Here is a 27220-nt window from a genome sequence, read left to right as displayed (position 1 = left end):
GTCCGCTTGCCGGTGCGGGCAGTGAAGGGCACTGTCTTGAGCACTGAGGTTATGGGAAAGAGAAGGTAGAGAGAGGGAAAAAAACAGAAAAGGTAGCAAGAGGTATGCAGAACTGGGGAGGTGGCCCATGCCTTTGATCCCAGCACTGCAGGAGCAGAGGCAAGAGGATCTCTGTGAGTTTAAGGCCAGCTTGGTCTACACAGCAAGTTCCAAGCAAGCCAGGGCTGCACAATGAGACTGGAGGTGGGAGGAAGCAGCAGACCCCTCAGGTGGGGAGAAATACAGGAAGAGAAGGACACAGTAGAGCCTGGGGACAGGACAGTGGCCAGGCTAAGCTCTCACCTGTGATGATGTCTTCAATGGCCCCATCTCGGTCACTCTCATAGATGAGTGGCTCTTTCTGCTGCTTCCGTTTTAGCTCAGAGATGAGGTCCATCTGTTGTCGCCTGGCCTTGGGCGGAGACTGAGGCGAAGGACAACCCTAACTTTAGGATACTTAACACCCCACCCACTCTGGAACATCTGTGTAGTTCTTCACAGTAAGGCAGAAGGAACCTTCAGCTGTTTCCTCCCCTTGCTTCTGGGGCACTGTCCTTGTCTTTGGGCAGAATCTATGTCAACCCTGAAGGTGTCGGCGTGAGATGGGGTGAAAGGGATGCTATAAATCCCTGTCCCCGTCCCGGGCCCGAGGCCAGCTACCCACCTTGGGTGTTGGAGGCTCTTCCCTGCCTGAGGTGTCTGCAGCTGCTTCCTTCTTCCACTGTTCCACCTCCTGTTCTGCTTTCTGAGGGCCCAAGGCAGGTCTTGGTGAGGACAACCCTCCACCTTCCCCATCTCACCTGTCCCCACTGCTCTCAGGCAGAGGCTGCAGAGCCCCGAACCCCACCCATCAGATCCTTGTACCTTGTAGGCCTTGGTGAAGCGACTGAAGAGGGAAAAGAACATGGAGGGGGATGTGGTCTTGGGATTTTCTCCAAAGTACTCCACCACAGACTCGTAGGCCTCCTGCAAGCACAACCCAATAAAGTCCTGCTAGCTGGGGCCCCTTGGAGCCTGAGCATGCTCTGTGCCCCCTTGGGATACCACATCTCTGTTCTTCCACACAGGATGGTCCATTACTGTTCATCCAGGAGGCTTCTGCCTGTGGCCACACCCCTCCAGGTCTTTGCTCCAACCGCATCCCCCCCACCAAGGCTTCAGTGGCTGGTGTTCTGCATCCCTCCAGCTCACCTGAGCTGTCTTGCTGTCTGCCAACAGCTTGTCCATGGTGGGAGAGTTGGCCCTCAGGAACTCCTTGAGCACCAGGCAGTCATCTTGCCGCACAAACTCCCTCTGAGTCAACTCCAGACCTCGCTGCAAGGAGCGCACGTCTCCCAGCACACTGTCCAGGGACACTGGAGTGGACAGCACAGAGTCGGGATAAGACAGCATGCACATAGTTATATCCTACAGCTCCCCTCCCCCCCGCTCCCTCCTAACCACATCAGGGGCCCAAGGACTGAGCTTCCTGCTCCCACCCAAGACCCCCGCGCCCCATACCTGAGCCTGCCTTGTCCAAGAAGTGCAGGTCGCTGTGAAAACCCGTGAGCTGTGGGTACTTCTCAGCAATGACCTTCACCAGGTAGTGCAGCAATGTCTGTTTCCGGTCGGTCGACTTCATCTCCAGCAACTGGACAAGGATCTGTTATAAGCCACAGGCCACCAACCAGACCCCCAGGCCCCAGAGCAGGAGCCCCATCTCACCGCATCCAGACTCTGAAGTCGGAAACCATAGGCTGCCCCACGCTTGCTACTGTTCATGTAGTTGCCAAAAGCCAGGACAATCTGGGAGAGAAAGAAAGACTCAATGAGATCCAGGCTAAGGGGAAAACCCTTGAAGAATATATACTTCTCAGCCAGCCTTCACGCTCAGCCCCTCCTGAATGGGTCCCTCAGTTCCGATTCACATGCATTTTACAGACGTACATCTCATGTGCACACTATGAACACCAGTAGCACACTCAAATTTTATCCTTCATTAGACCACTCCAAGCTGGCTTGCCACATCCCTTCCTCAGTCCCCCGACAGCCATGCATTGTTGTCTGCAGACACTCCACTGACCAGGTGCAGTCACCCAGCTACTTTCACAAAGCAATCCCCAGAGGGACTGAGCTCCCCCACCCCCCAAGAAGGAGCTCAGGTGCACAGTCTCACGGGCACAGCTGCTGTTGCCTTTGCTCATCCCCACCTCCCACCTTAGCTTGTCATCAGAACATGCGTGAGAGAAATGGGAACGTAACCTTTGCTATATCCCAGGTGGGCGGGGTCTGAGTCTCCCTTTTAAACTAAGCAAGGGTAGGTCCTGCTTCCCGGTCCCTTGGGCTCTCACCTCTAGGATCTGGCGAAGCTTGTCGGAGGACTTGATAGACATGGAGGCTGCGATGATGGCGTTCAGTTGCTAAGGGTGGGATGGAGATGAGGTAAGCTGGAGCCTCCCTCCCAGCTGTCCTTCTGGAAGCTGAGCTCAGAGATGCCCTCCCTACCCACCAGCCCCAGCTCCACCACACCACCCTGCCCGTCCTGCCCACACCGGCATGAGCAGCTGGGCCGTGTCTGGAAAGTTGCCTAGGAAGGTGAGCGTGTTCATGCGCTCCGGAAGTCTCTGGATGCGACTGAAGCGCAGCATGAAACGGTCCTCCTCTGACAGCTCTTCCATCGGCCGCTGTTCCTTTTCGAATCGGGCTATGAGGCTACGCTCGTAGTCTGTGGGCAGGAAGCGGGTCAACAGCTCCAAGAAATCCAAGTTGAGAGTCTGTAGGTCATATCTGCATGAGGAGACGGGAGAGCGAGTGTCATCCCACACTTACGAGTTCCAGAGAGCAGGACTGATTAAACAACCTTCAATATTTAGTATTTGTAGACCGCTTCAGAGAACAAGAGTTAGGAGTCAGGGACACCGGAAACCCCAGTCCTGTCATACAACACAACACTGGCAGATAGATATACAGCTATGAATCGGTTGGCTCGGCTGCCCGTGCTGGACAGAAGCAGGACGAGTCAGGAAGTCTCAATCAGGGTACAGGCTCAAAGTACAGTGTCAAGTTTTCTTGGTCTGAAACTGAGACAATGCTCCCTGACCAGGACTGGCACGAGGTTTGGTGGGTTCTGTCCCACCGCTGGGGTTCTTACTACGCTCTGCCTGATCCTAGCCTAGTGAGGGGACTGAGCCACGCCCCAGCATAGGTACTCACGTCTCGATGGCCTGGCAGATTCTGTCTGCTCCTAGGTTGCCCTTGCGCAGGGTGATGGCCAAATTCTTGGCCCGGTTGGCTTCAATGAGTATCGTCTTAGTGGGGGCCTTGTGGGATGCCTTCCCCTTCAGAGCACTGAGGTCCAGACTGGGCCCTTGGGATTTGGTCTTAAACTGCTCCTCAAAGTCATTCATGTCTAGCTCCTAAGGGCGTAAGGAGAGAAAGCCAGGCTGAGTGGAGCCGAGTCACACCTGCTCTCCTGGGATGTCAATATAGCCATCCCAGAAATTGGACAGAAAAACCAGTGAGCTAGCTTGACCATGGGCCTTGACAGGAGATACAGGAGAGACACAAAGACGGGACAGAGATGGTGACACAAAAGATCCAGATTCCTGGCTACTAAAGCCGAAGGAAGTGCTGATCAGCCAGGAAAGCAGTAAGAAGAGACTATTCCAGGCAGAGAAAATAGTTCCCAGAGGACAGAGAACCCGCTCCAAAGTGAAACTGGAAGTAGAAGCCCAGGGGCCTTAGTTGTCTTGTGGGAAATGGACAGGCAGAAAGGGGAGGAGGTCCCACTTGGGGGGCAGAGGATAACCTGCAGGGGTCAGGATACTGCCTCCTGTCAAGGGTTGTAGTCAAGCTAGCTCACTGGTTTGTTTTTTTTTTTTTTCTGTCCAATGGTAGTCTGTGTCTTAAAGCCCACACATACCCTGGGTCTCCTCATCCTCATCTACAACCAAGTGAAGTAGACGGCCACCCCTAGGCCCAGCATGACCCTGGAGCCCTGTGGTGCCCACTCACCTGCAGCACCTTCTCATCATTGAGCTCAGTGAAGACAGTGCCTGTGATCTGGCTGGGTTTCAGGGCCACCCAGTTAAGCAATGGCATGCGGAACTTGGTCTGGATGGGTTTCTTGGCTTTCACCCCTGGGAGCAAGAAAGAGTGGTGAGCAGGGCAGACACCAGAGGGAACTAACGCAACCAGGCCTAACAAGCCAGGCAGGAGGCAGCAGATACTCTTTGGTAGAGAGGGTCCTGAAGGGCGACACAGGAGGGACCCTGTTCTGCTTTCCCGCCAGCCCTAGAGGACTGAGATAGTCCACTCCACTTACCTGGGCCTATATCTGGACCTTGTCCTATGAGGATATCAGGGGGTCCTCCCGGAGGTGGTGGGGGTGGCGGTGGCACTGGTCCATCAGTACCAAGTGGGGGTGGTGGAGGTGGGGGAGGCAGGTCTCCAGGCAACGGCGGTGCAGGTGGCGGCTCTGCGCAGCCTGGGAGGGGCGGGGCCAGCGGGGGTGCAGAGGGAGGGGCTTCCTGCTGGGACTGGAGGTTAGGTAGTGGCGGTGGAGGTGGCGGAGGCGGTGGTGATGCTGATGCTGCTTCGGGAACTGACTCGGCTGCAGGTGGGAGGTGCCCGTTACTTCTTGCCTGGGTGGGTGGGTCCTTGCCACCTCCCTCTCCTACGCATGCATCCAGAACCCATTTTAACCCACCTGCGCGTACCTGTGCCACGTCTACAATCTAACCTCCTTATCTTTCATAGCCAGGTATATCCGCAGGATACCCTTCCCTGCCCTGGTCACTCTCTCTCCCCCGGCTTGAAGCTCCTGCGCACCTGTGCTAGGGGAATCAGTGGACACCCTCGGAGCTGGTGCCTCGTCACCACTTGGTGTCGCCGCAGCGCCTGGGAGGATCTCGATGGAGACGACATCCCCCGGCCCCCTCAGGATACGGATTAACCCCTTTTCCTCAAGCTCTTCCACCTTCAGTTCTAGAGCTGAGGGTCGCACCACGGTTGGGGCAGGCACTTTCTCAGGTTCAGGGATTCGTCTAGAAGTGCCCATGGGGGTCGACTCGCTGAAGCGCTCCTGTGAGCCCCAGGAAAAGGATTAGTGCCCACTTGCAAGCTCTCTGGTATACCGCAACCCAATCCTTTTCTGGGATGGACTGGGATGTCAAGCGGAGAAGACTCCTTGGGAATCCTGGCCTGGCGCACACCCCCATCCTGACCCAGCCCACACCAAAGCTTACCCTCAGGGTCTCCAATTCCTTGCGAGCCTGGCTTAGCTGCTTCTCCAGTTCAGCGATCTTGGCCATGGAGTCGTTCTCTGTGTCCCGAAGTCGCTCTGTCAGCTGCGGTACCAGCACATGGTGAGCTACCACCCGCGGCCAGGCACTGGCACCGCCGGTGAGGGGGCGGCATCAGGCAAGCCTGCCTGGAAGGCTGGGGGAGGCTCCCACATCCGCTTGGCCTAACGTGCCAAGGGTGGGCCGAGCCTGACGCCTGAATCCGTATAAATTAAGAAGGGAAACCAAGGCACTAGTGCGAAGAGAAGTGGTAGAGGAGTGGATTGTGCTGAGAGGCAACACGGGACCACGGGATTTAGAATCTTCTCAGGGAGAAGGTGCCTGCCTTGCGCACAAGCCCCACACAGTGTGTGGGCGCTCCCTAAATTCTCATTGAGAACGATACCAAAAGGATGCTGGGTTTGGATTGAGGGCGGACTCAGGCAGACTGCTGCTCCCATTCCACACCCAGAATTCTGCCTTCCATTCAGTACTTGCTACACAAGAGGAGCCCACCCTAGGCCAGCCTTCCTGTGGGCCTACTGTGTGGTAGACTAGGTATGAGCCGCTCTCACCGTTGCCACCTGCTCCTGCAGCTCCTCCATGTGCTCCAGCACTGCATTCTTCGTCTCTGTCTCCTCCAACAGTGTTCCCACATCAAAAACGTTGTCCAGGTACGCCTGGATCTGCACCTGCAGCTTGTCACTCTCGGTGAGCCGGAGCCTCTGTCCCCAGACGGAAGGAGTGTGGGGAAGTCTGAGGTAGCGGTGGTGGGGAGGTCTATCCAACCACCGCCACTACCCGGAAGAAGGTACTTGGGCTCTAGTTTGATTTTCATTTTGACTGATATAATTCATGTACCACACAATTCACTATTTTAAGGTGTGTTACTTCTTTCCTAGAAGCTCAATCCCCAAAACCAAAACCCTATACCAGTTAGGTTCCTTTCCCATTATCTCTCCCCAGCTCCTGGCTGCTATGAATCTTACTTCCTACCGCTATGAATTTAGTCATTCTGGCCATTTCCTTCTATATTCTTTTCCCTTTCTCCCCCCGCCCTCTGTGTGTGTGTGTGTGTGTGTGTGTGTGTGTGTGTTTCCAGTCAGGATCTCATTATGCACCTCTGGCTGTCCTAGAACTCACACTGTAGACCAGGCTGGCCTCGAACTCAGAGATCTGCCTGCCCCTGCCTCCCAAGTGTTGGGATTAAAGGCATGTGCCACCACTGCCCGGTTAGTAAGTGCTCTTAATTGCTACACAATCTCCCCAGCCCTATACTTGGCCTCTGGCATCTGGCTTCTCTTTCCTTTCAAGGATCAGCTGGCTATGCTGGAGCCGATGTGCGACTGCACATCCTTGACCCACATTCTATTGCATGGCTATACCAGCCTTTGCCCCTTCTAACTGTTAGCCAGTCCTAGCTTTCAGAAATCTAACCCCAAAGGCCTTACCCTCTAGAGAGCTTCCCAGAGGAAGCAGAAGCTGTGATTTCTCTTCCCACAGTTCCCCTGTTTCCCTCTTCCCAAGACCCTGACCTCCAGCCTGAGCCAGCTCCCCACTCTGTCTAGTATCTCTGAGTTCCCCATCAGAGCATCTGACTGGACTGATGCTCCTGGGTCAGACGCAGAGCCACCTGAGCCTGTTCCAGGACCTCAATGACACATGTTACAGTATCCGCCATGTACCAGAGTTCGTCTACACATTGGGAGCCATTGTCATCTCTGTGACTGACAGGCAAACAGGCTCAGAAGGATGAACAGATACATACAAGGTCACACCGCTAGCAAGTGACAGAGGTAGGATTCTGTTTATTTGTGGGGTTTTATCATTTGGGTTGGGGGGCAGTGAACCCCAGACTGAACTTGAACATGAGCTCCTCCTGCCTTAGCCTCTCAAGTGACATGACTCCTCGTATGTTGTCACCAAGCTTAGCTCTCAGAGATGGAGCTTGAACTCAAAACCTGCTAACTACATACTAAATACCCCACCTCGGATGGACTGTTCAGTCAGGGATGGGGTACAAGGCTCACCTCCAAGTACAGGTCCAGACCCAGGTGAGTGAATTCATATTGCAAAAAGACACGGAAGTTCATGTTCTCCACAGAGTGTACCACAATGTTGATGAACTGCATGCAAGCCACCTGGAGGCCAGGAGCACAAGCAACTCTCAGGACCTCTATAGGTCAGCGTGCTGATATCTGCCCTCCCCATTTGTCCCCAAGCCTCCCTTCCCTGTCTCCAGTTTACATTCCACTAACTCAGTCTTGTAACATCCAGGTCCCCTTAGGTCCAGTCCCCTCTCCTCTGACATCCACCCTTTCCCACTGACAGTCAGTCAGTTGTCATTTAGCTGAGCCAAGCAACCCAGAGTCCCACTCTGCTCCCAGTATGCAATAGGGCCCAGCTGATCCTCAGCCCCCAGGGCTCCAAGCTCACCATGAAGTCAATGTTGCTGTCTTCGTTCCGGAAATACTCCATTAGCTTTTCAAATCGGTGCTGTTCCCCGCACACCTGCAGAGGGGGGATGGCCGACACTGAAAAATCAGTCACACACTTCCGGTGCCATCTTGCCACGGCTGCCCTTGAGCCCCTACAGGTTTCTCTCCAATTAAATCCAAATCTGGCCATGTCACTTTTCCACCTCCAACACTGCTCCCTCTTAATCTCACATACCCTACCCTGGCTGCACTAGCATTTGAGTGAATCCACGCTGTTGTTAACACAGAGAAGCACCACACCCAACCCCCAGCTTCTTCCCAGCTTTGCCTGGTCAGGTTTCACCTTCTCAATGAGACCTTTGCTACAGCCAGTCCCCTCTCCTGTGGCAACCCTTTTCCCTATAACATTTAGCTTTGTTTGTTTTTTCTTTTGGGGTTTTTTTTTTTGTTTGTTTTTGGTTTTTGGTTTTTTTGAGACAGGGTTTCTCTGTATAACCCTGACTGTCCTGGAACTCAGTCTGTAGACCAGGCTGGCCTCGAACCCAGAAATCCACCTGCCTCTGCCTCCTAAGTACTGAAATTAAAGGTGTGTGCCACCACTGCCCAGCTTGTTTTTCTTTTTGGAGACAGGGTTTCTCTGTGTAGACCAGGCTGGCCTCAAACTCACAGAGATCCTCCTATCTCTGCCTCCCCAGTGCTGGACTAATTAATGGTGTATACCACCACTGCCCGGCCATTTAACATTTTCTAACACTACATACATTACTCATTTATTAGCTATTTCATGCCTTTTCATTATAGGCATGTGCATGCATGTATAGTGTATACATATGTGTGCATATCTACGCATGTATGTGCATGTATGTGGAAGCCAAAAATCAATCTCGGGTGTTGTTCTTCAGGAGCAAATCCATCTTTGTTGCTGTTGTTGTTTTTAATATTTTACTTATTATATATTTGTCCCTGCATAAATAAATGTGTAAAATGTGCATGTGGAACCGGGCGATAGTGGTACAGGCCTTTAGTCCCAGTACTTGGGAGTCAGAGACAGGTGGATCTCTTTGAGTTCGAGGCCAGCCTGGTCTACAGAGTGAGTTTTGGGACAGCCAGAGCTACCTAGAGAAATCCTGTCTCAAAAACAAACAAACAAATAGAAAAGTGCATGTGGGTGCTTGCAGAAGCCAAGAGCACCAATGGATCCCCTGGAACTGATGTGATAGGTGGCTGTGAGCCTCTTAGTAAGATGCCAGGGTCCAAACCAGGTCCATTGAGACTCACACCTTGTTTTCAGAGGCAGGGTCTCTTGGTGGCCTACAGAGTAAGCTAGGCTGGCTATCACGGAGCTCCAGAGAAGTGCCTGCCACTGCCTCTAGAATTAAAATCGCATGCCACGAAACCTGGCTCATTTAAAAACAACAACAACAACAAAAAGACTTATTTATTTAATTTTAGGTCTCTTGAGTGTTTGCTTGCATGTATGTATAGGCAAGCGACCTCGTACTTGCAGAGGTCAGAAAAATGTATCAGGTCCCCTGGAACTGGAGTTATGGACAGTTGTCAATTGCCATGTGGGTGCTAGAATCAATCCGGGGTCCTCCGCAAGGTCAAATGCCCTTAACCACTGAGCCATCTCTCCAGTCCCTTGGATTTTTTTTGTTTGTTTGTTTGTTTTTACAACTATGTAGCCATGCCGACATGGTGTTCATAAGGACCCACCTGCCTCTGCCTCCCAAGTGCTGGGATTAAAGGTGTGTGCTGACACACCTGGCAAACCTGGCTTTTTTATGTGGGCTCATGGACTCAGATCCTCGTGCTTGCAAAGCGAGTATTTTACTGAATGAGTATTACTATCACAGCCCTCCGATGCTTTCTCATGTATTTTGCTCACTAATGTATCCGAAGGGCCTGCTTCTGTGCCTGGTCCATAATCAGCCCTCAGTGGACATCAATAAAGGAATGAATGAACACATCTAGCTCCCTACCCCCATTTTGACACAGAGTCTGTGCTGGGTTCCTTTATACCTTGGCCTGTTTTTCTTCCCCTGTTGTTTGTTTTGTAGCTTAGGCTGGTCTTGAATTCACTGTGTAGCCAGTGAGGACCTTGAAGTCCCAGTCCTCCTGGCTCTACCTCCCAAATGCCTGTAACAAGCTGCTTGGCTCATCTCCACCTTTAAAGATTATTTCGTTGACCAGACATGGTGGTGCACACCTTGCATCCCAGCACTCATGAGGCAAAGGCAGGTGGATCTCTGTGAGTTCATGGGCAGCCTGGTCTATAGATCGAGCTCCAGACTAGCCAGGGCTGCAAAGTGAGACCCTGCCTTAAAACATTTTTTGGATGAATTTGTGTGTGTGTGTGTGTGTGTGTGTGTGTGTGTGTGTGTGTGTGTGTAGTAGCAGAAGAGGGAGTTGCATGTGCCTGTGCGCACATGCAGACCAGAAGGCATAGATGTCCCCTCTAGCACTCTGCTTATTTCTATGAGGCAGGGTCTATCTTGGACCTGGGGGCCATATTTCCTCAGCTAGGCTGGAAACCAGTAAACATTAGCAAGCATCTGGTCTCCTCTCCCTGCAGGCTTGGGTTAGAGGCTTTGGCTTATAACATGGGTGTTTGGATCTGAACTCAGATCCTCACCTTCAGGCAGGGATCACACTTAACTGCTGAGTGGTATTTCCAGCCCTATCATGGCCAGTTTATTTACCATGTTACTATGCATGAACCTCCTTTAAGCTTGTAACATTACCATTCCTAACAGTAGCAAAAATTACAGTTGAAGCTGGGCAGTGGTGGCACACGCCTTTAGTCCCAGCACTTGGGAGGTAGAGGCATGCAGATTTCTCAGTTCAAGGCCAGCCTGGTCTACAGAGTGAGTTCCAGGACAGCCAGGGCTACACAGAGAAACCCTGTCTCGAAAAACAAACGAACAAAAAAAACCTTACAGTTGTGATGTAGCAACAGAATAACTTTATGGTTGGGGGTCACCGCAACATGAGGAACTGTACTAAAGGTTCGCAGCATCAGGAGGGCTGGAAGCTAGACAATGGCCCTTTCTGACCACACCTTCCATTCTGATTTTCCTCATCCCACTATCCTCTGGATTTCCCAAACACCCATCCTGTGTCAATTTCTGGCAGCCAGACTCCCAGCAGTCCTAGAAGAACAAGTAGGTTTGGAAGGGGGGAATCCAGTACCTCCTTGAAGTTGTCAAAAGCGGAGAGGATGATGTCGTGTCCTCCCCGCACGAGACACACGGCCGCCAGCAGCTCCAGTACCAGAGCCTTGGTTCTGAGAAGAGAAAGGGAAGGATGGGGGAGCAGGGGTGGGGTGAGCCTAGGCAGCAGGCCTGACGATAGGGGACAAGAGTTTTTGCAAGGACAGAAGCAGAAAATCAATTAGGAATAACCTTACCTGGGGTTCTTGTTGTTAAGGCTTAGAGCAATCTCGTTGACACAGGCTGGGTGGTTCATGACAAGGCTGAAGCCAGACTGAGGAGAGAGGAGAGGTGAGCACCTCCAGGCAGGTCCCCCAAACTGCCAGCACCTCCAGCATAGCCTGTGCCATGCTGTTCTGGCTTCTATTTTAGTGCTCAGAGCTTAGGAAACTCCTCACATCCAGCCATTACCTCTTCTTAAGAAGCCAAGGCCCAACCCTGTCCCCTTTTCAAGTTCATTTGTCTTCTCAAAAGCCAGTGCCAAGCACCCTAGATGTAGCAAGGCTATGCAGGCATGTCCAACCTTTTGACATATGGACATATACAAAGTTGTAATCTAAGATGCAGGACAGCCATGAAATAGAGTTACTTAAAAAAAAAAAAAAAAAAAAAAAAAAAAAAAAAAAAAAAAAAAAAAAATCACACGGGTCAAAATCCCATAACATTTTTAAGACAATTTACAAAAGTGAGGAAGCACAGAAGTGGAGCCAGACCCGCTGGCCCTCCCCTAGTGCCATAGCCAAGCCTATTCTCCCATGGACTCCACTGCCCAACCCTCCTTGATCCCACCCAAGGCCCTTGCTTTCCCCACCACCACACCCAAAGCCACTTCAGCAGACCTGACATGAAGCTAATAAACCCCAGGGCTTTCCCTCAAGACTTCCCAGCCTCAGGACCCCCAGCAAAGCCCAGACCCCAGGCTAGGAGGGTTCCAGGCAAAAGTGGCACATGGTCTTAGGACATCAGCAGCTAACACAGGTCCCAGGAGGAAAAGCCATCTCCTGAGTCCCCAGTCCCATGCCACCAGCTGACCTGGTAGTTCATGATGGCTCTCAGACACATGATGCACACGTGGACATCATCCTTCTGGCTGACGATTCGGGAATTCCTTAGCGCCTTCCTGCTGTGAGCGGGGGTCAGCCTGATGGATGTGGAAGAGGCGGCAGGGTCAGACCCGCCCCCCAATCCCCAGCTTCCTGCTCCCCATACCAGTAAGATGCCTTTTGGAGTGCCGGGGATAGATCTGGAATTCTAAGCCACTGTCTCCTTTCTACCCGACTCAGCTGGCCAGCTGAAGGCAGCCTTCCCAGGGGCAGGCATGCTGGGGGAGGTAGTGAGGGTGGGTCAAGGAAGCAAAGGCCCTTACAAAGACTTGGCTTTTAAAAGGGCTACTGTGAAGCTGGGCAGTGGTGGCGCACGCCTTTAATCCCAGCCCTTGGGAGGCAGAGGCAGGTGGATTTCTGAGTTCGAGGCCAGCCTAGTCTACAGAGTGAGTTCCAGGACAGCCAGGGCTACACAGAGAAACCCTGTCTCGGAAAAAAAAAGGGGGGGGGGGGTGGCTACTGTGAGCCAGGCACAATGGCACATGCCTGTAATTCCAGTATTTGGGAAGGGCAAAGGACTGGAGCTCAAAACCAGCCTTGGCCACATAGTAGGGAGTCTGAGACCTAGGTTACATGAGAGCCTGTCTCAAAAAAGGTGGGAGGGAAACAGAAAGTAGAGAGGGAGAGAGGAGGGAGGAGAGCTGGCGAGTGGAGAGCCCACCAAGGATAAAGACAGACAACGCCTGGAAATAGCTAGACAACCGTAACATCGCCACAAGGGGGCGCTCACAATCACTTGGACTCATCTTCCATCTTGAGAGGCAGACTAAACTCAAAGTGCCTGGATTTGAGATCATTCCAGCTTACTACTTTAGGAAAGTGAATGGCAACATTAGTTCTGTATTGGGGGAGTTAAGGGGGATGAGACAAAGCCCATGTAGCCCGGGCTAGCCTCCTTTACAAGTATATCTCACCATACCCAGCAATAGTAGATCCCATCTTTGTATGTACACGTGTGTGCATGTCATGTGTGTGCGTGTGAGCGTGTGCACAGGCAGACCAGACAAGCCTGAGCATCACTCTTCAGAAGCTTTTTATCTTGTTGGTTGTTGTCTGTGTGTGTGGTGTGTGCACCCATGTGTGTGTATATGGCGGGGGGGTGTGCGTGTGAAGGCCAGAGATTCATTTCATGTACCTTTCTTATCAGTCTTTGTTTCCAAATCAAGGCCTCTTATTGAACCCAGAGCTTGCTATTTGCACTTGACTTGCAAGCCATCAAGCTCTAGCCGTCCTCCTATCTCCCCAGCACTGAAGATCCAAGGGCATGCACCTGTGCCCAATTTTTACACGGGCACTAGAGCCCCAGACTCAGGTCCACACGCTGATGCAGAAGCACTTTACCCCCAAAGCAGTCTCCTCAGCCCTCAATCTGCTCTTTTTGTTGTTTTGAGCGTTTTTTTTTTTAAGATTTATTTATCATTATATGTAAGTACACTGTAGCTGTCTTCAGACGCACCAGAAGAGGGCATCAGATCCCATTACGGATGGTTGTGAGCCACCATGTGGTTGCTGGGACTTGAACTCAGGACCTTCGGAAGAGCAGTCAGTGCTTTTACCCGATGAGTCATCTCACCAGCCCCCAATCTGTTCTTCTGAGACAAGATCTCTCACTGGGACCTAGTACCTGCCAGTGAGGCTAGGTTGGCCACTGAGTGTCTTCTCCTCTCAGCCTCTCCAGGGCTGGGATGATAAGCACACACCTGTAACTGACTTTTTACATGGGTGCCAGGGACTGAACTCAGCTCTTCACGCTTGCAAGGCAAGCATTTTCTAGCTGGGCCACTTCCTCAGCTTCAGGAACACCTTCTTCACCACAGGCTAGTTCAGGCCATGTAAGAAGCTCCAGCCTGGCGTCTAGTAAGGAGCATTCTGGGTATTCTCTCTATTATTCTTGGTCCCCCACCCCCCCCCAAAAAAATTATCTGAGGTTTTCATACTTGGAGAGCCGCTAACCATATCTTCCACACGTCAATCCTCTGGCCGGTTCTGTAACTCTTCCCGCCACACTGGCCAGCCCCACGCCTCCCACTGAGCCCTCCTGGCCGCTTGCTACATCAGCTTTTCCTAGATGGTTCAAATATGTCTCAGTCTTTGTTCACGCCGTCCCCTCTTGTCCCCATCGCTTGTCTATCCCTGTCAGACACAGTTCCCCTTGTCACCTCCTCTGGGAAGTCTTCCTGGTAGCTCCTCTCCCCCCCCCCACCTCCGGCCAAGTGAGCACCTCCCTTCTCAGAGACCCAGCTCACATCTCTGTGATTATCTATCACACTAAATTGTCTCTCCACTAAACTGAGGCCCCTCAAAAGCAGAATTTATCTGTCTTTCAGGTGCTTGCCACTAATACGTGCTATTTAGTAAGTGTCTAAAAAACTGTTTGCTGTGTGAATGAACGAAGAAGGAAAGAAACATATTGTGAGGTCTTGGGGCTTAATGTACAGTGGTTCCGGGCTAGGGGGTGTATGTAGCTCAGTGGAAGAGTACATGCCTAGAATGCCTGAAGCCCTGGACTCAAGTCCCAGTACCACACACACACACATATGTGTGTGTATGTGTGTAAATATATATATTTACATGTATATTTATATTATGTTTATATATACATATGTGTGTGTGTGTGTGTGTGTGTGTGTTTATGGCCAGTTGGTAAGATCATTTGCTGTATAAGCATGAAGACCTGAGTTCAAATCCCCAGCGCCCAGGTAAAAGCCATGCTTTTCTGGGTTAGCTATTGGTACACACACATACATGCCCATATACCATACTACACATATATACACACAAATAAATAAACATATATTTGGTCCCTCAGACCCAACAGAAGCTGATGCTCCAGGGTGACTGTCTTCTGAGGAGACTGATCCACAGCAGCTGACCGCGGGGATGTCAGCTGACTGCTCTTCCAACCCACCACCCACAGAGCGGACCCTGCATGCACCTACCCCCAGCATGCACCTGCCCCCAGGTGACTATGTACGTACCGGGGAGAAGGGGGGCACCTGGAGGCCGCACAGGGAGAAACAAGGGGTTAGAGAGGTACAAAGGGGATGCTACCAACCCCCAAACCCCCTCCTTATTCCAGTCCCCCTCAGAGTCTAGCCTCTGGTGTCTCCACCTGAAAACTTCACACATCTGATTCCCCCATGCCAAACTTCACCTCCCAGTGACCCTCAGGGCCCTGTTTAGATGTGGCAATGGGGGCCCCTGTTATCCATTCCCCTATCACCCCTTCTGGGGCCCCGCATACTTGATGGTCAGGCGACTTTTGGGCACAGATGAGGGCGGAGCCTTGGTGAGATCTTCCACGGACTGTTCCAGGGGCTTGCTCTTCTCTGCACCAGAGGCCACATTGTCTGTGCTTTCCATGTCATATCTGGAGATGCGACGCAAGAATTTTGAAGGCTCCCCAGACAAAGGACACTTAAAGAAGGGACAGAGGGACTTGCAAAGCAAGACAGATCTGCAGAAGAAATCTCTGTAGGAGGGGGAGTTTGCATTCATTCATGGCTCTCATTTCTGTTTGTTTGTTTGTTTGTTTAAGACAGGCTCTCATGTAGATCAGGCTGGCCAGAACTCACAGAGCTCTGCTTGTCTCTGCCTCCCAAATTCTCAGATTAGAGATTTGTACCATGCCTAGCTCTTCCATCGCTCTACGGCGAGCACAGTGAGGGAGCAGGAAGGTCCCTTCTGGGTAAGGGTAGGCCTTCAGAAGAACCATTGCCCAGGGCCAAGTGCAGCTTCCCTGAGACAGGAGAAGAGATCGGTTCCTGTTCAGAGGTCTAGCTGAGGCCCAGGAATGTGTGAACAGGACACTGAGAAGAAGCATGGGGGCTGGGGCAAGGTGCTTACGCAACAGAGCACTGGGCAAAGGCCAGGTACTCAAGCAGGACATCCAGACCGCGATTCTCCTCATTGAGGAACTCCTGCACCCACCTGCAAAGCACAAGGTTCTCTGAGTTACATCCAGAATGGATTCTGCCCAAGCAAAGCAATGAGCAGGCAAAGCAAGAGCCCTTAACTGCCCTCACCCCACCCTCAAGAGACTCAGGGATATCAGGGGATGCTGAGGGCCCAAGCAGGACCCACAGCCCAGCTGTGTGTGGAAATCCAGCCCAGGCAACATGGGAGGAAGGAAATGGTCCAGAGGGAGCCTGTGATGGAGAGGCTGGAAAGCCCCAGAGGCTGCCAGAGTCAATTGTCCTAAGCTTACCCAATGTGGTTTGTCCTCAGGGACGTCTCCAGTTCCCGCAGCACCTGTGTGGACTCCTGAACTCGCCTCTTAAACTGGGGACCAAAAAAACAAGGCATCTGTGGGTGGAGCCCAGACTCCCACAGTCCTGAGGCATCGGCCAGAGTATCCACCCCCAGCGTACATTCAAGGCCTTTCACGTTTAGCCTCCCCCACCACCTCCACACACCTGTGCGACAGAATGAATACTCATGGACTACTGCCTTCCCCCAACATAGAAAGTATATGCAGACATGTTGGGAGGTACAGGGTGCACAGAGATGCCTCTATACAGAGATCCAGTATACACGCACACATGCACATCTCTGCACAGACACACTGGGCATGCACATGTCAAACACAGGCATGCACATCCACACAGGTGATCCCCAGGTAGGTACACACAGAGTGCCTACCTACATGCCCATTTGTTATGTGAGATACACATATACATCCATTTGTTACTTCCTCTCTCTCTTTCTCCTAGGTATGGACTTAGGGATACATGAGAACAAATATACCTACAAATTCCAAAGCACACACACCTACCACACATACATGTCTATGCATGAATACTCAGGGTGCACATATGTATACATACAATACAAATACACACAGGAATGCCTGTGTAAGCACACATATATATGGGTGCAGGATAGAAAGGCAGAGAATAGGAAGGGAGATATATACCCCCAGGTTGGACATCCAATCAGATGCTACCTTTCGGCTGACCCCACCGGTATCCAGGTAGCTCTTCAGCTTCTGGATGTAGGCTGCAGGGGGATTCTTGACTTGAAACCGCTCCTGGGGAGATGAATGGAGTGTACAGAGAACCCATCACAGCTGCCCAAAGACCACTGGGTAGCTTTCTTCTCAGATCTGACTTGTGATTTCAGGCTATCTTAAACTGCTTCTGAAATACCAAAGGCACAAACTTTGGACATGTGGAAGACTTTAGCGCTAGGCCTGGTGTGTGCCTTTCCTGGGGCCAGGGGAATAGAGGCCAGGCCAGCCACAGGCCCTGCCTTGGGTTATTCATTCAGGCTTGTTTTGCCCTTCCTGGACTAGAGTAGAAAGTCTAGGCAGGGGCCAGCTCCTGGCAGGTAGACGGCCCATGTCCTGCCTCTCTGTTTAGGTAGGTACCAGTTTGGGTTCTTTTCCTATATCCCCCTGCCCCAGGTCCTCACACAGAAGTATGGACCACAGCAGAGGCACACCCCACCACAAGGCCCCTACCCTTCCCAGCCCAGAACCCTCTGATATGCTCAGACACCCTCTTCTAACTTCTACTCTCCAGTCTTTAAGCTCCTCTGAGAATCCAGACAGAACCCTTCAACAGAGGCACCAAGTGCAACTCCAGAGCCTTTAGAGCACCCCCCAACTCTGCCATGGCCCAGCATTACCAAGATGGATGCCCAGCTGGTATGTCCTAGCCCATTACTGGAAGGGTTGGCTGGTTCTGGGGGAGGCCAAGGGCCTCCTCTCTCCAATTCCCTACCTCCCAGCCCCTAGACCTCAGCTTGAAAGCAGCTCCTATCTCCTTCTCTTCAGGATCCTGCCTGCAGAGGCCAGTCTCCACCCTACCCCACCCCTGCACTGGGAAGGAGCAGCTGGACAGATGGGCCACTCTGTGAACCCAGGGCTTAGCCTGAGCTCTGACCCGCATTCTGACCTGACTGCTCTTGGAGACGGCTGCCTGTGTCTCTTCTGACCTCAGAAGAGAAAGCCAGGGCACCTGCACCTTCCCCTTCCTCCAGTTGGCTAAACACAGGGATATTTTCTCTTTTTCTCAGCCCAGGGTAGGAGAGACAAGCCACTGGGCATGGAGACCCACACCTGTAACCCCAGGACTCTGAATAATGGTGACGTCTCTGAAGGCCGAAGGAACGTGAGTCTGAAGCTAGCCCGGGCTGCATAGCAAGTCTCACTTTCAAAAACAAAACCAGAAACCCAAGTGTTACAGACGTAGCTCAGTGATAGACTGCTTGCTTAGCACGCATGACGCCCTAGGTTCCGTCTCTAGCAGTGCACAGCATCAAGGGCCAGCCACGGCCAGCCATCTAGGACACACCCTGCTGATGACCCCTGTGGTTTCTGATCAGGCCTTTCAAGGGAATAGGGAGTCCTGCATGGGGCCCCAGCCACCTTGGTACATATTAGCCCCTGGGCAGTAGGCAGGCCCCTCTCCTGCCAGCTCCTGCATCCTCAGAACAGGGTTCCCCAAGAGCAGAAGCAAGGGCAGTTGAGCCTTCCAGGCACCCACCTGGTCGCAGATGAGCTCCCATTTCTTCTCATTGTCATACTGGCTCAGCAGCTGGACCTTATCTGGAGGCAAGTTCATACAGTTCTGGGGGGCGGGGGGTGAAAGACAGAGACCTGAGTCCGAGGCTCCAACACAACCAAGAAGGAAAGAGTGTTCATCTTCAGGGAATCCATGGTGCTCCCTCAAAGATGTGTTGTCCTCTCACCCTGGCAGATAAGCAGTGTTGTCCAAGGAGAAAAATCAAAGGCCAGAGAGGTAGGGCCAGCCACCTTCCCCGAAGGTCCTAGGGTCCCAGGGCCCCAGAGCTGGAAAGGAACCTGGTGTCTGAATCCAAGTCTGACCAGGCCCCAGCACCATACACATCTCCCCCTGGCATCCCTGGCATGAGGCAAGTTTGTGAGTCCCTCAGGATCCCCACAGCCTCTAGGCTCCACTGGAGCTAAGGGGACATGGTCTCTACCCCCATCCAAGTGAGAAGCCAGCAGGGAGGTCAACTCCAGACAGGCCCGGCTGGGACCTGCTGCCACGGTCTTACTCCCACCAAGCAGCTTGTACGCGCAGACTAGGCCCAGGTCACCAGGAGGTTGAGGGGGGCTTAGAGCAATGTGGCATCCAGCAGGGAGTCCCAGACAGGTATGTCACAGCTGCAGAGGTGTCGAGATTTGAGCAATGGAGGTCATTCCAACACAGAATAGGCACAACACTGGGCCTGTGGTACTGGTGTGGCCCAGGCTGGGGCTCTCCCTCCCTCACACACCTAAGATAAGGCAGCAGTACTCTCTCCAAGGCCTTTTCCCCTAGCCGAACGTTCTTGTCACAAGTCAGATGCATAGTTCAGCCAGGGCTGTGTATTCAAGTGGGGTTTGCTGGAAGTAGGGGTCCCAGTGTCCCCCAGGGCCTAGCAAGTCTGCCTAACAACCTAGAGAACAAGGCCAGTTCACCCCAATCCAGGAAACCTCAAGTCTAACAAGGACCTAGATGTCAGTCCCCCAATACCAGTTCTTGCCTTCATAGGTTTCAGTTTAGCCTGGGTCTCCACCATAGATATGGGAGCCCCCAAGGAGCCCAGCCCAAGGCCTGGGAATTGTCTGACACCCATTCTGGTAGTTCAGGCTATACACTCTCTGACCCTGGCTCTGAGAAGAGGCCATGGCTGGAGCAGAGAGGGAGCCACACCCACTCAAGACTCCTCAGCTAGCTTCCTCTCTTGGGTGGCAGGGTTAGGTCTGGGGCTCTGTCCAGACCTCGGCCCAAAATCACTGCCTTGACTCATCCTCAGAGAACAGGAAGCTGGGTATTATCAGCCCCCATTGCCTAAGGTTTCCGGCTGGGGCCCTACTTGTGAGGTGAAACTGCCCACCCACCACACTCCAAGGCCAGCCGGGGGCTGAGGTACGTCATCCCTGACCCCATTTCAAAAGTAAGCCTGAACTGAGGAAACTACACCAGGCCTGCTCCTGCTGCATGACAGAGTCTTTCCAAAAGGGGTCTGAAGACCGTGGGTGGGGCCTACTCTGCTTCAGGGGGCCTAGGAACCTACTTTTCCTCTGGGGACGGGGATGGGAATGGGGGCTGAGGTGTAGCAAGGCCAGGGGAAAGAGGAAGTAGGAAGCCAGGCCTAGCAGGACCCTGGGGCTGGGGCCAGCACAGAGGAGGAAGACAGGGAGGAGGGAAAGGGGGAGGAGGGAGATGGGGAGGATGCTGAGCTCAGGCATCTGAACCTTTGAGAGGACAGCATCTCTGTCATGAAATGTCTGAGCCCCCAGTAACCTAGGAAACCTGCGTGGCTCTAGAATGGCCTGGGAGTACTTCTGATTTCAGTAACGTCCCCAGCGCTCATATTAAACAAGCAGCCTCACCCACATGCATTTCATGTGAGGCACCGACCTCCTCTTGTCCCGACCACCATCACTGACACCGTTACTATGTCTATCTCAGAGGCACAAATTAACTCAATGACCTGCCCAAGGTGACCTTATGAAGACAGTAAGAGGAGGGAGGCAGTGACTGGCTTTGAGCCACAGCGCCCCCGCCGCCCCCCAACCCCCGTTCATACCCCTCAGGGCCACTCCAGAGTTAGTGCTAGGGACAGACAACCTCTGCATGGGGCTGCCTGATGGACCTGTCTCAACAATGGCAGAAGGCAGGGTGTCCCTTGTCCCTTAAGCTACCTGGGACTTTTCAGGCCCCGGGCCCACGTGCCAGCCTGCCAGACAAGCTAAATTTAGGCTCAGAAATCAGAAATAACTCTGACAGCACTCAACACTCATTAGCAGCTGCTCCCTGGCTGTGGCTGTGCCCACCAAGGAGCCGGGTATCCAGAGAACGGTAGATAGGCTAGCAAATGCTACTCACTCAGGGTGAGGTAGGGCCACCCTCAAGGCAGGAGCCAAACCCTGAACCAGGGCATTCAGCAAAGATGTAGCCCAGTGAGCAGGGACCAGGTTAAGCAAAAGGATGACTGGCGTTGTTCAAGTAGGACGGGCAGGGATAGGCAGTCTACATGTCTGACATCTGCCTCCTGATTGGATGGAGGAAGGGATGGCAGCTGTGACGCAGAAAGACTGAAGCTAAGTTCAAAAGACCCAGGCTCTGGGCCCACCTAGTCTGACAGCTTCTTGGCCTGTCAGCCTCAGCTTCCTCCTCCATAAAATGGGCACAAGCTAGCCTGCCCTCACACTCCCAGAGTACCCAGGAATATTCAGAAGCGATGTTTTTTTGTTTTGTTTTTAGTTTTTTGAGACAGGGTTTCTCTGTGTAGCCCTGGCTGTCCTGGAACTCACTCTGTAGACCAGGCTGGCCTCAAACTCAGAAATCCGCCTACCTCTGCTTCCCAAATGCTGGGATTAAAGGCATGTGCCGCCACTGCCCAGCCAGAAGCCATATTTTGATATAATATTCTCTGGTGTCTTATCACTAGAAAGAAGCATCTTATAAATGTGGGGCACAGGAAACTGGAGGAGGTCCACAGAAGACCTCAAGGCCTGGAGGATGTTTGGCCAAACCTGTGCCCTCCCTTTCTTCACTGTCCCATTGCTTCATGCCAGCTGAGAAAGCAGATAGATTTAATTAGATGGGGTGTGGCCACACAAAGGAGCTGACACTGGACATTAGGCACAGGCCTATTATAATCCCAACACTGTGAAGGCAGAGATAGGAAGATAGCTCCAAGCTTGAGACCAGACTGGACCCACAGTAACACGATGTATACTAATAAATAAATAAGAGCAGGAGGGTGGTGGTTCACGCCTTCAATCCCAGCACTCAGGAGGCAGAGACTGGCAGGTCTCTGAGTTCAAGGTCAGCCTGGACTACAGAGAAAGTCCCAGGACAGCCAGGGCTACACAGAGAGACCTTTCTGTCTGGAAACCCTCGAAAATAAATGAATAAATGGAACTGATTTCATTCATATTCCTATTCAGCTGTGTGGAGACAACCTTTTCTCCCTGCCTCGACCTCTGGAGACTGCAGAGGGAGGTCCCAGCTGTAGATCACCGAGCCCCACGGTCGCAGACTCCTGCTATGAGCCTGCATCCAGCTATGAGCCTGCATCCTGCTATGAGCCTGCAAGTCCTGGCACTGTGGGCCTTGTTGATTTCTGAGACACTGTCCCAGGAGACCCAGGGCTCTGGACACATCTGGACACGACCACACCCTACAGTTTTGCTTTCATCTTTCATAGAATCTGGGCCCCATCCCACCACCCCGCCCCTTCCCCACAACCCTGCCCCTTGAGGTCCAGGAAGCTTCTGAATGTGGACCCCAATTTCAGTGTCAGGGAACCCCAGAGCTCAGCCTGACAGGCCCAGATCCCAAGGCTCATCTGTCCTCCCCCTTGACCTCTGTGAGGTATCAGCCTTGGCATTCAAGCCGTCTGCACAGATGCAGAAACAATTAGTTGCACGCATCACTTAAAATCCCGGATACAGCCTTAGAGGAGCCCTAACAAGCAGTCCCAGGCTTAACCCCCAGCCTGCGTCAGGGACTGAGAACCCCAAAAGTTACCAGTTTCTCTTATCTAAGCTCCAGGTTCTACAGAAGAGGACAAAGGCCAAAGCGAGTGGGAGCCAGAACACCACATCCATATAATCCAGCAAGAGAATCATGACAACAACAACAACAACAACAACAATAAATATCCCTAACAGTTCCCTGGTCTCACTTCCCTCTAAATATTGTAAGCTACTACCAACTCATTTAAACATCAACAATAAGCACACCAGTTACTATTATAACTCCATATCCCAGGTAGGAAACTGAGGCAAAGAGCTATTAAGTCACTTGCCCAAGAAGACCAAACTGACAATGTAGTTTAAGAACACAGGATTTGGGGTTTTTTTTTCTTCCCAAAATAAGGGCACTGGGGTCTTGGCTGCAGATAGCCCTAGCCCCAATCCCCCATCTGAGAAACCAGGAACAGCCAGAGTAACTTCCTGCCACCCAGTACCCTACACTTCCTGTTGTTGCCCACACTGAGTTCTTACTCACTGGGGGAACCCCCCCCCCCCAGCACACTATGCGTGTAGGGAAGTACAGGCCTCCACCCCTCCTCGTGTGCACACCCGCACACCGCTACTGCTTCTACCACCGTTAGCACCAGGCTACTCCACCCTGCAGGGGAGCTGGGCCCTCCCTCTCGTGGTTTCCGGCCCAGGCAGCTTTCAGTCTGGGCCTCATTGCTTCTAACCTGTGTGATAGCAAGGAGGATGCCTGGCCTGTGCTAGCCCAGACCTGGAGGTGACTCAGTAATGCCTGGCCACCTGGGGATGTTCTTGTGGGGGAGGGGCACAGGGCCTCAGGGAGGCCCGGAACAGCTCTCCTTGCTCACTGTAGGAAGTATTTATGGGCACTTGGTCCTTGATAAGCTCTATACTGGAGCCCTCTACCTCAGCAATCCTAGGAGGACGCCATATACCGCTTATCCTCTTTTTATGCGTAAGAAAAACTGGAGCTCAGTGCTGTGAACTTGCCCAAGGTCACACACGAATTAAGCAACAAGGATGAAAGTCATCCACCGAGCTGCCACGATACCCAATCCCAACCCCTTCAAATGCAGGGAGAACCAAGCCACCACCTTCCAGAACCTTGAATTTTCAAGAAAAATGCAGATGTGACCCAAGGGTAAACACCTGCTCCTGCTCATCTCCTCCAGCCTCTGCCAACCCCAGATGCCCTTGTGAATCATGCCCACTGTCCTGCATTTCGGGCCAGCATGTGCTAGCTGTGCCTGCTGGGAATGTCAGCCATGGACTCTGCCCAACCCAAAAGCTAACCACAAGGCCACACCCCAATGAGATCCACTGTAGGGACAGTCCACAGGGACTGAGTAGCACCCCAAGCACTAAGGGACACCTTTGTCACTGCCCAACAAAGCAGAGATGTCCAACCTGTTTGCCATCATCAGCCCCAGAAGTGGAAGATAGAGCTCCAATGACCTATATTCTTCTTGGAGCTGTGCTGACTGCCCCAATACCTGATAAAGTGCCCACATCCTGGGTATGAGTAAGAGCCCTTCAGTGAGCTGGACCCTCACCCAGCCCTGCCTGGATACAGTATTTACTCAGCTTCAAACAGACATCCCTAGGTACTCGCCCTTATTCCTCTCCCTTAGGTCCACGGGCTGACCATTCGGGCCCTCTGGCCAGCCGCATACGTAGCCCTCCTGGTGGACTCGGACAGGGTGGCTTGCCATCTCAAACCCTTGCGCTGCATGCCTCTCAGAGAAGACGAGGAGCATTGGAAGACACCCAGCCTTGGGCATGGGCGTAGGAGAGGCGAGAGCTCAGAGCCTGGCTGGCTGGTGTGTTCCCACCACCACAGCAGGCCTGTGTAGTGGGGCAGCCATCGCTCCTCCACGGTTGCTAAGGCAGCAGTGGAAACCCTGGCTCAACCTGCTCTTTCTCGCCACCCCCAATTGTAAGCAGGGCACCCCCCTTTCTCATAGCCTTCTTGGAAAGGTAGTAACCTGTCATCCACCCTTGGGGGGAAAATGTCTCTTTGCTCCCCTGGCCTGGCTGGTGGGAGCTTCCCAAATTATAAGGAAAGCACCATAGCTAAGAGAAGAGGAAGTTTGGGGACCTGGGAATCCTACCCCAACCAAGGATGAAGAGAGGCTAAGTTTGAAATGACAGGTTCCCAGGACCATGTGACTGGGGAACTGGGTTCCCCTATTAACACCGGGGAATCCAGAGGGTGGGTTCCCACAACAACTTCAGATTCATTTCATGTTACACATTCCCTAAAGACTACGCATGACCCCAGGAGCAGAGGTCAAATGGACCACACCCACTGGTAGACTCCTGATTTCACCAAATAAATCTTCAGCCCTGGGTGGCCTCAGGCAGTGGTCAGGGCCGCTGTTAATCCAGGTAGGGCTCATGACCCTAATGGCGAGGGAACAAGAAAAGCCAGTTCTCAACCTTGTGACCTGAAGATGGGTTTACCCACCTACAGAGGATAAGGGACAGCTCTGAATTCCAGGGGACCTGAAAGGGATGGGTAACCCTTGTGGGTGCTGCTGCTGCCCTAGACTTCCACTAAGCCATCAAGACACTCTGGAAGGTCCATGTCCTGACTTCAAGCCCTGGCCCTCAGGGGTTCCCAGCAGCATTTCCTATCAGACTCATCACCACAGCCGCAAATCCACCCAGGGCAATCAAGTCCTGCACTTGACTTTTGGAATTTCCACTGGTCTGAATTATTCACAAAGCTTCTTCCCATTAGTGTACCTGACCAAACAGATTGGCTGAGAACTATCCCTTATCCATAGACACATGCATGAAGGGAGAAACGAATCCACGGCCCCCTGACAGGCTGAACCAGACACTCACCCAGACTCCTTATATGACCCCCTCCCCAATTTGCTCAGTTCCGCTGAGCTTGGTTGGCCAAGATCAGGATTTGGGGAAGAGGGAGTTAGGGGCAGGTGGAGAGACTGGGAAGTCCAAAGCTAACCTAGTGTGATATGTCCCCGAGAGTCCCTATTCGTCCCCAAGTTGAGCATTTGTGCCCTCACAAGGAGAGACCCCACCCTATCTCAGAGGTCCCCCAAGCTCCTCTTCTCCTTCTGGAGCCAGGATTCTCAGGAACCATTGCCCCTTGGGGACCATGCAGAGGATTTAGCAAGTCAGGCCTAATGATTTGCCAGTCAGAGAGGGAAAATGCCATCTAGGAAGTGTAGGGGACAGAGGGCCAGCACTTCTCTGCTTCCAGAGGGAGCCTCCTCTGCACTCTCATCCTCAGACCTACTGACACTGGGGAGAGGCCCCTAGGAAACAGCCCAGCCTTCCCCACTGTCACCCAGTGTCCAGCTGGAGATAGCTAACAGTGCACAGGCCACTGGGCAACCACCTACAGAAGACAGCAAGAAAGAGTGCTGGGGCGAAGAGGGGGAAGTGAAAAAGACTGGCCCTTCCCTACTTCTCCCTCCCACCCTTCTTTGGGACCTATGACTGCACTGCCCACCCTATCAGAAACACTTGAACTGCTCCATGCTCAGCCTGAGTTGATGGCTCCCTCCCCAGAGGCCTAGGCTTCAGCTTCTCCTCCATCCTAACCCACCCTTGCCTGCCCCAGTTTCTCAAGCAAGGGACAGCCATGAGGGAGGGAAGCCTTCCAGATTTCTGGTCCCACTCCAAGCCAGAATGACCAACCCATCCTGACCCCACCCTTCCTAAGCTTATTCGGTGGTTGGGGGTGGTCCATAGTGAGGGACTGACTGCAAGCACCCATTCCGGGTCATTGTGGGGGTGACAAACACGATTGGAGGGTCTAAGAGTCCAACTCCTATGCCAGACACCAGAACAACCCAGGACTAAAGGCTCCACGAGGTCTACGGCTTCCAGAGGGTTAAATTATAACCCCTTTCCTCTTTGACCCTGAGACGCAGAAGGGCAGGTGCCCCAGACCCACACCGGCCGCTGGGCCTGCGTCCAGCGAAAAAGTGGGCGCCAGCCCCCTACAACCCTGGACACGTTTGAAACCCAAACTCATGAGACATTTTTGACACCTTTAGACCTAGGAGAATAGGAAGGGGGTCCTAGGAGAATAGGAAGGGGGTCGGGGGGAGCACTCTCATAAGAGAGCTTCCTGGAGGGGGCTGAAGAAAGTTTCTTCGGGGGAGGGGGTGCTAAGTCACTCTGAAAGATGACACTGTCACTCCCATCCCTCTGGAGGGACAGCAGGTGGACCGGGGATCTCCAAGCGGCACCTGAGTCCCAAGAGGCGGGGACGCATGAGGAGCCCCTGTCATCCCTGGCTCCTAGTGCGCACCAGGTCACACTCACCAAGACCCGCGTGAATCTCTCTTCCAGCTCCCCGGCCGCCGGCATCGGTTGCTTGGGGACGGCTGGCTGCTTTGGGGGCGACGCGGTGGGGCCCGCGGGCTGCTCGGCGCTGCCAGCCGCGTTGCCCATGGTGGTCCCCACCCAGCCGGCCAGGCGCCTCCAGCCTCGGAGATCCAGTTTTCCCTGGGGGTCGCGGACTAGGCTCCGGGAGCCGCGGGGCGAAGGGCAGCGCTGGGTGGCGGGGCTGGGCTAGGCGGCTCTCGGCTCAGCGGCGTGCAGGAGCCGGGGCGCGGCGTCCCATCGCGGCGGCCCCGTCCGAGGGAGCGGGCGGCGAGCGAGGCTCGGGGAGGAAGTCGGGTTGCAGGCAGCCGGGGCCAGAGGGCTGGGCCGGGGG

At 53.1% G+C, this 27220-nt stretch overlaps 1 protein-coding gene across 4 annotated transcripts in view; it reads right to left on the bottom strand.

Annotated features, from left to right (window-relative positions):
* The window catches only part of Fmnl1 (formin like 1), a 27898-nt gene extending 678 nt beyond the window's left edge, over window positions 1–27220 (bottom strand). Inside the window, exons 1-26 of one of the 4 annotated variants that reach the window (XM_031354963.1) lie at window positions 26827–27220; window positions 18542–18625; window positions 16999–17082; window positions 16261–16334; window positions 15900–15983; window positions 15298–15423; window positions 15032–15049; window positions 11983–12091; window positions 11148–11224; window positions 10931–11024; window positions 7737–7811; window positions 7331–7441; window positions 5876–6025; window positions 5265–5366; window positions 4849–5101; window positions 4343–4630; window positions 4033–4157; window positions 3232–3434; window positions 2571–2805; window positions 2370–2438; window positions 1744–1824; window positions 1540–1669; window positions 1231–1394; window positions 904–1005; window positions 704–784; window positions 343–463 (exon numbers count right to left, since the gene is read on the bottom strand). In XM_031354963.1, the coding sequence (XP_031210823.1) occupies window positions 343–463; window positions 704–784; window positions 904–1005; window positions 1231–1394; window positions 1540–1669; window positions 1744–1824; window positions 2370–2438; window positions 2571–2805; window positions 3232–3434; window positions 4033–4157; window positions 4343–4630; window positions 4849–5101; window positions 5265–5366; window positions 5876–6025; window positions 7331–7441; window positions 7737–7811; window positions 10931–11024; window positions 11148–11224; window positions 11983–12091; window positions 15032–15049; window positions 15298–15423; window positions 15900–15983; window positions 16261–16334; window positions 16999–17082; window positions 18542–18625; window positions 26827–26955 (3169 nt within the window). In that variant the 5' untranslated portion in view covers window positions 26956–27220. Of the gene's footprint in view, window positions 1–342; window positions 464–703; window positions 785–903; window positions 1006–1230; window positions 1395–1539; window positions 1670–1743; window positions 1825–2369; window positions 2439–2570; window positions 2806–3231; window positions 3435–4032; window positions 4158–4342; window positions 4631–4848; window positions 5102–5264; window positions 5367–5875; window positions 6026–7330; window positions 7442–7736; window positions 7812–10930; window positions 11025–11147; window positions 11225–11982; window positions 12092–15031; window positions 15050–15297; window positions 15424–15899; window positions 15984–16260; window positions 16335–16968; window positions 17083–18541; window positions 18626–26826 lie in introns of all 4 variants that reach the window. The other 3 variants (XM_031354961.1, XM_031354962.1, XM_031354964.1) reach the window with 3 other exon arrangements.

Source organism: Mastomys coucha, unplaced genomic scaffold, assembly GCF_008632895.1.
Source record: "Mastomys coucha isolate ucsf_1 unplaced genomic scaffold, UCSF_Mcou_1 pScaffold5, whole genome shotgun sequence".
NCBI classification, from domain to species: domain Eukaryota; kingdom Metazoa; phylum Chordata; class Mammalia; order Rodentia; family Muridae; genus Mastomys; species Mastomys coucha.
This window is presented reverse-complemented; position numbering and strand designations above follow the sequence as displayed.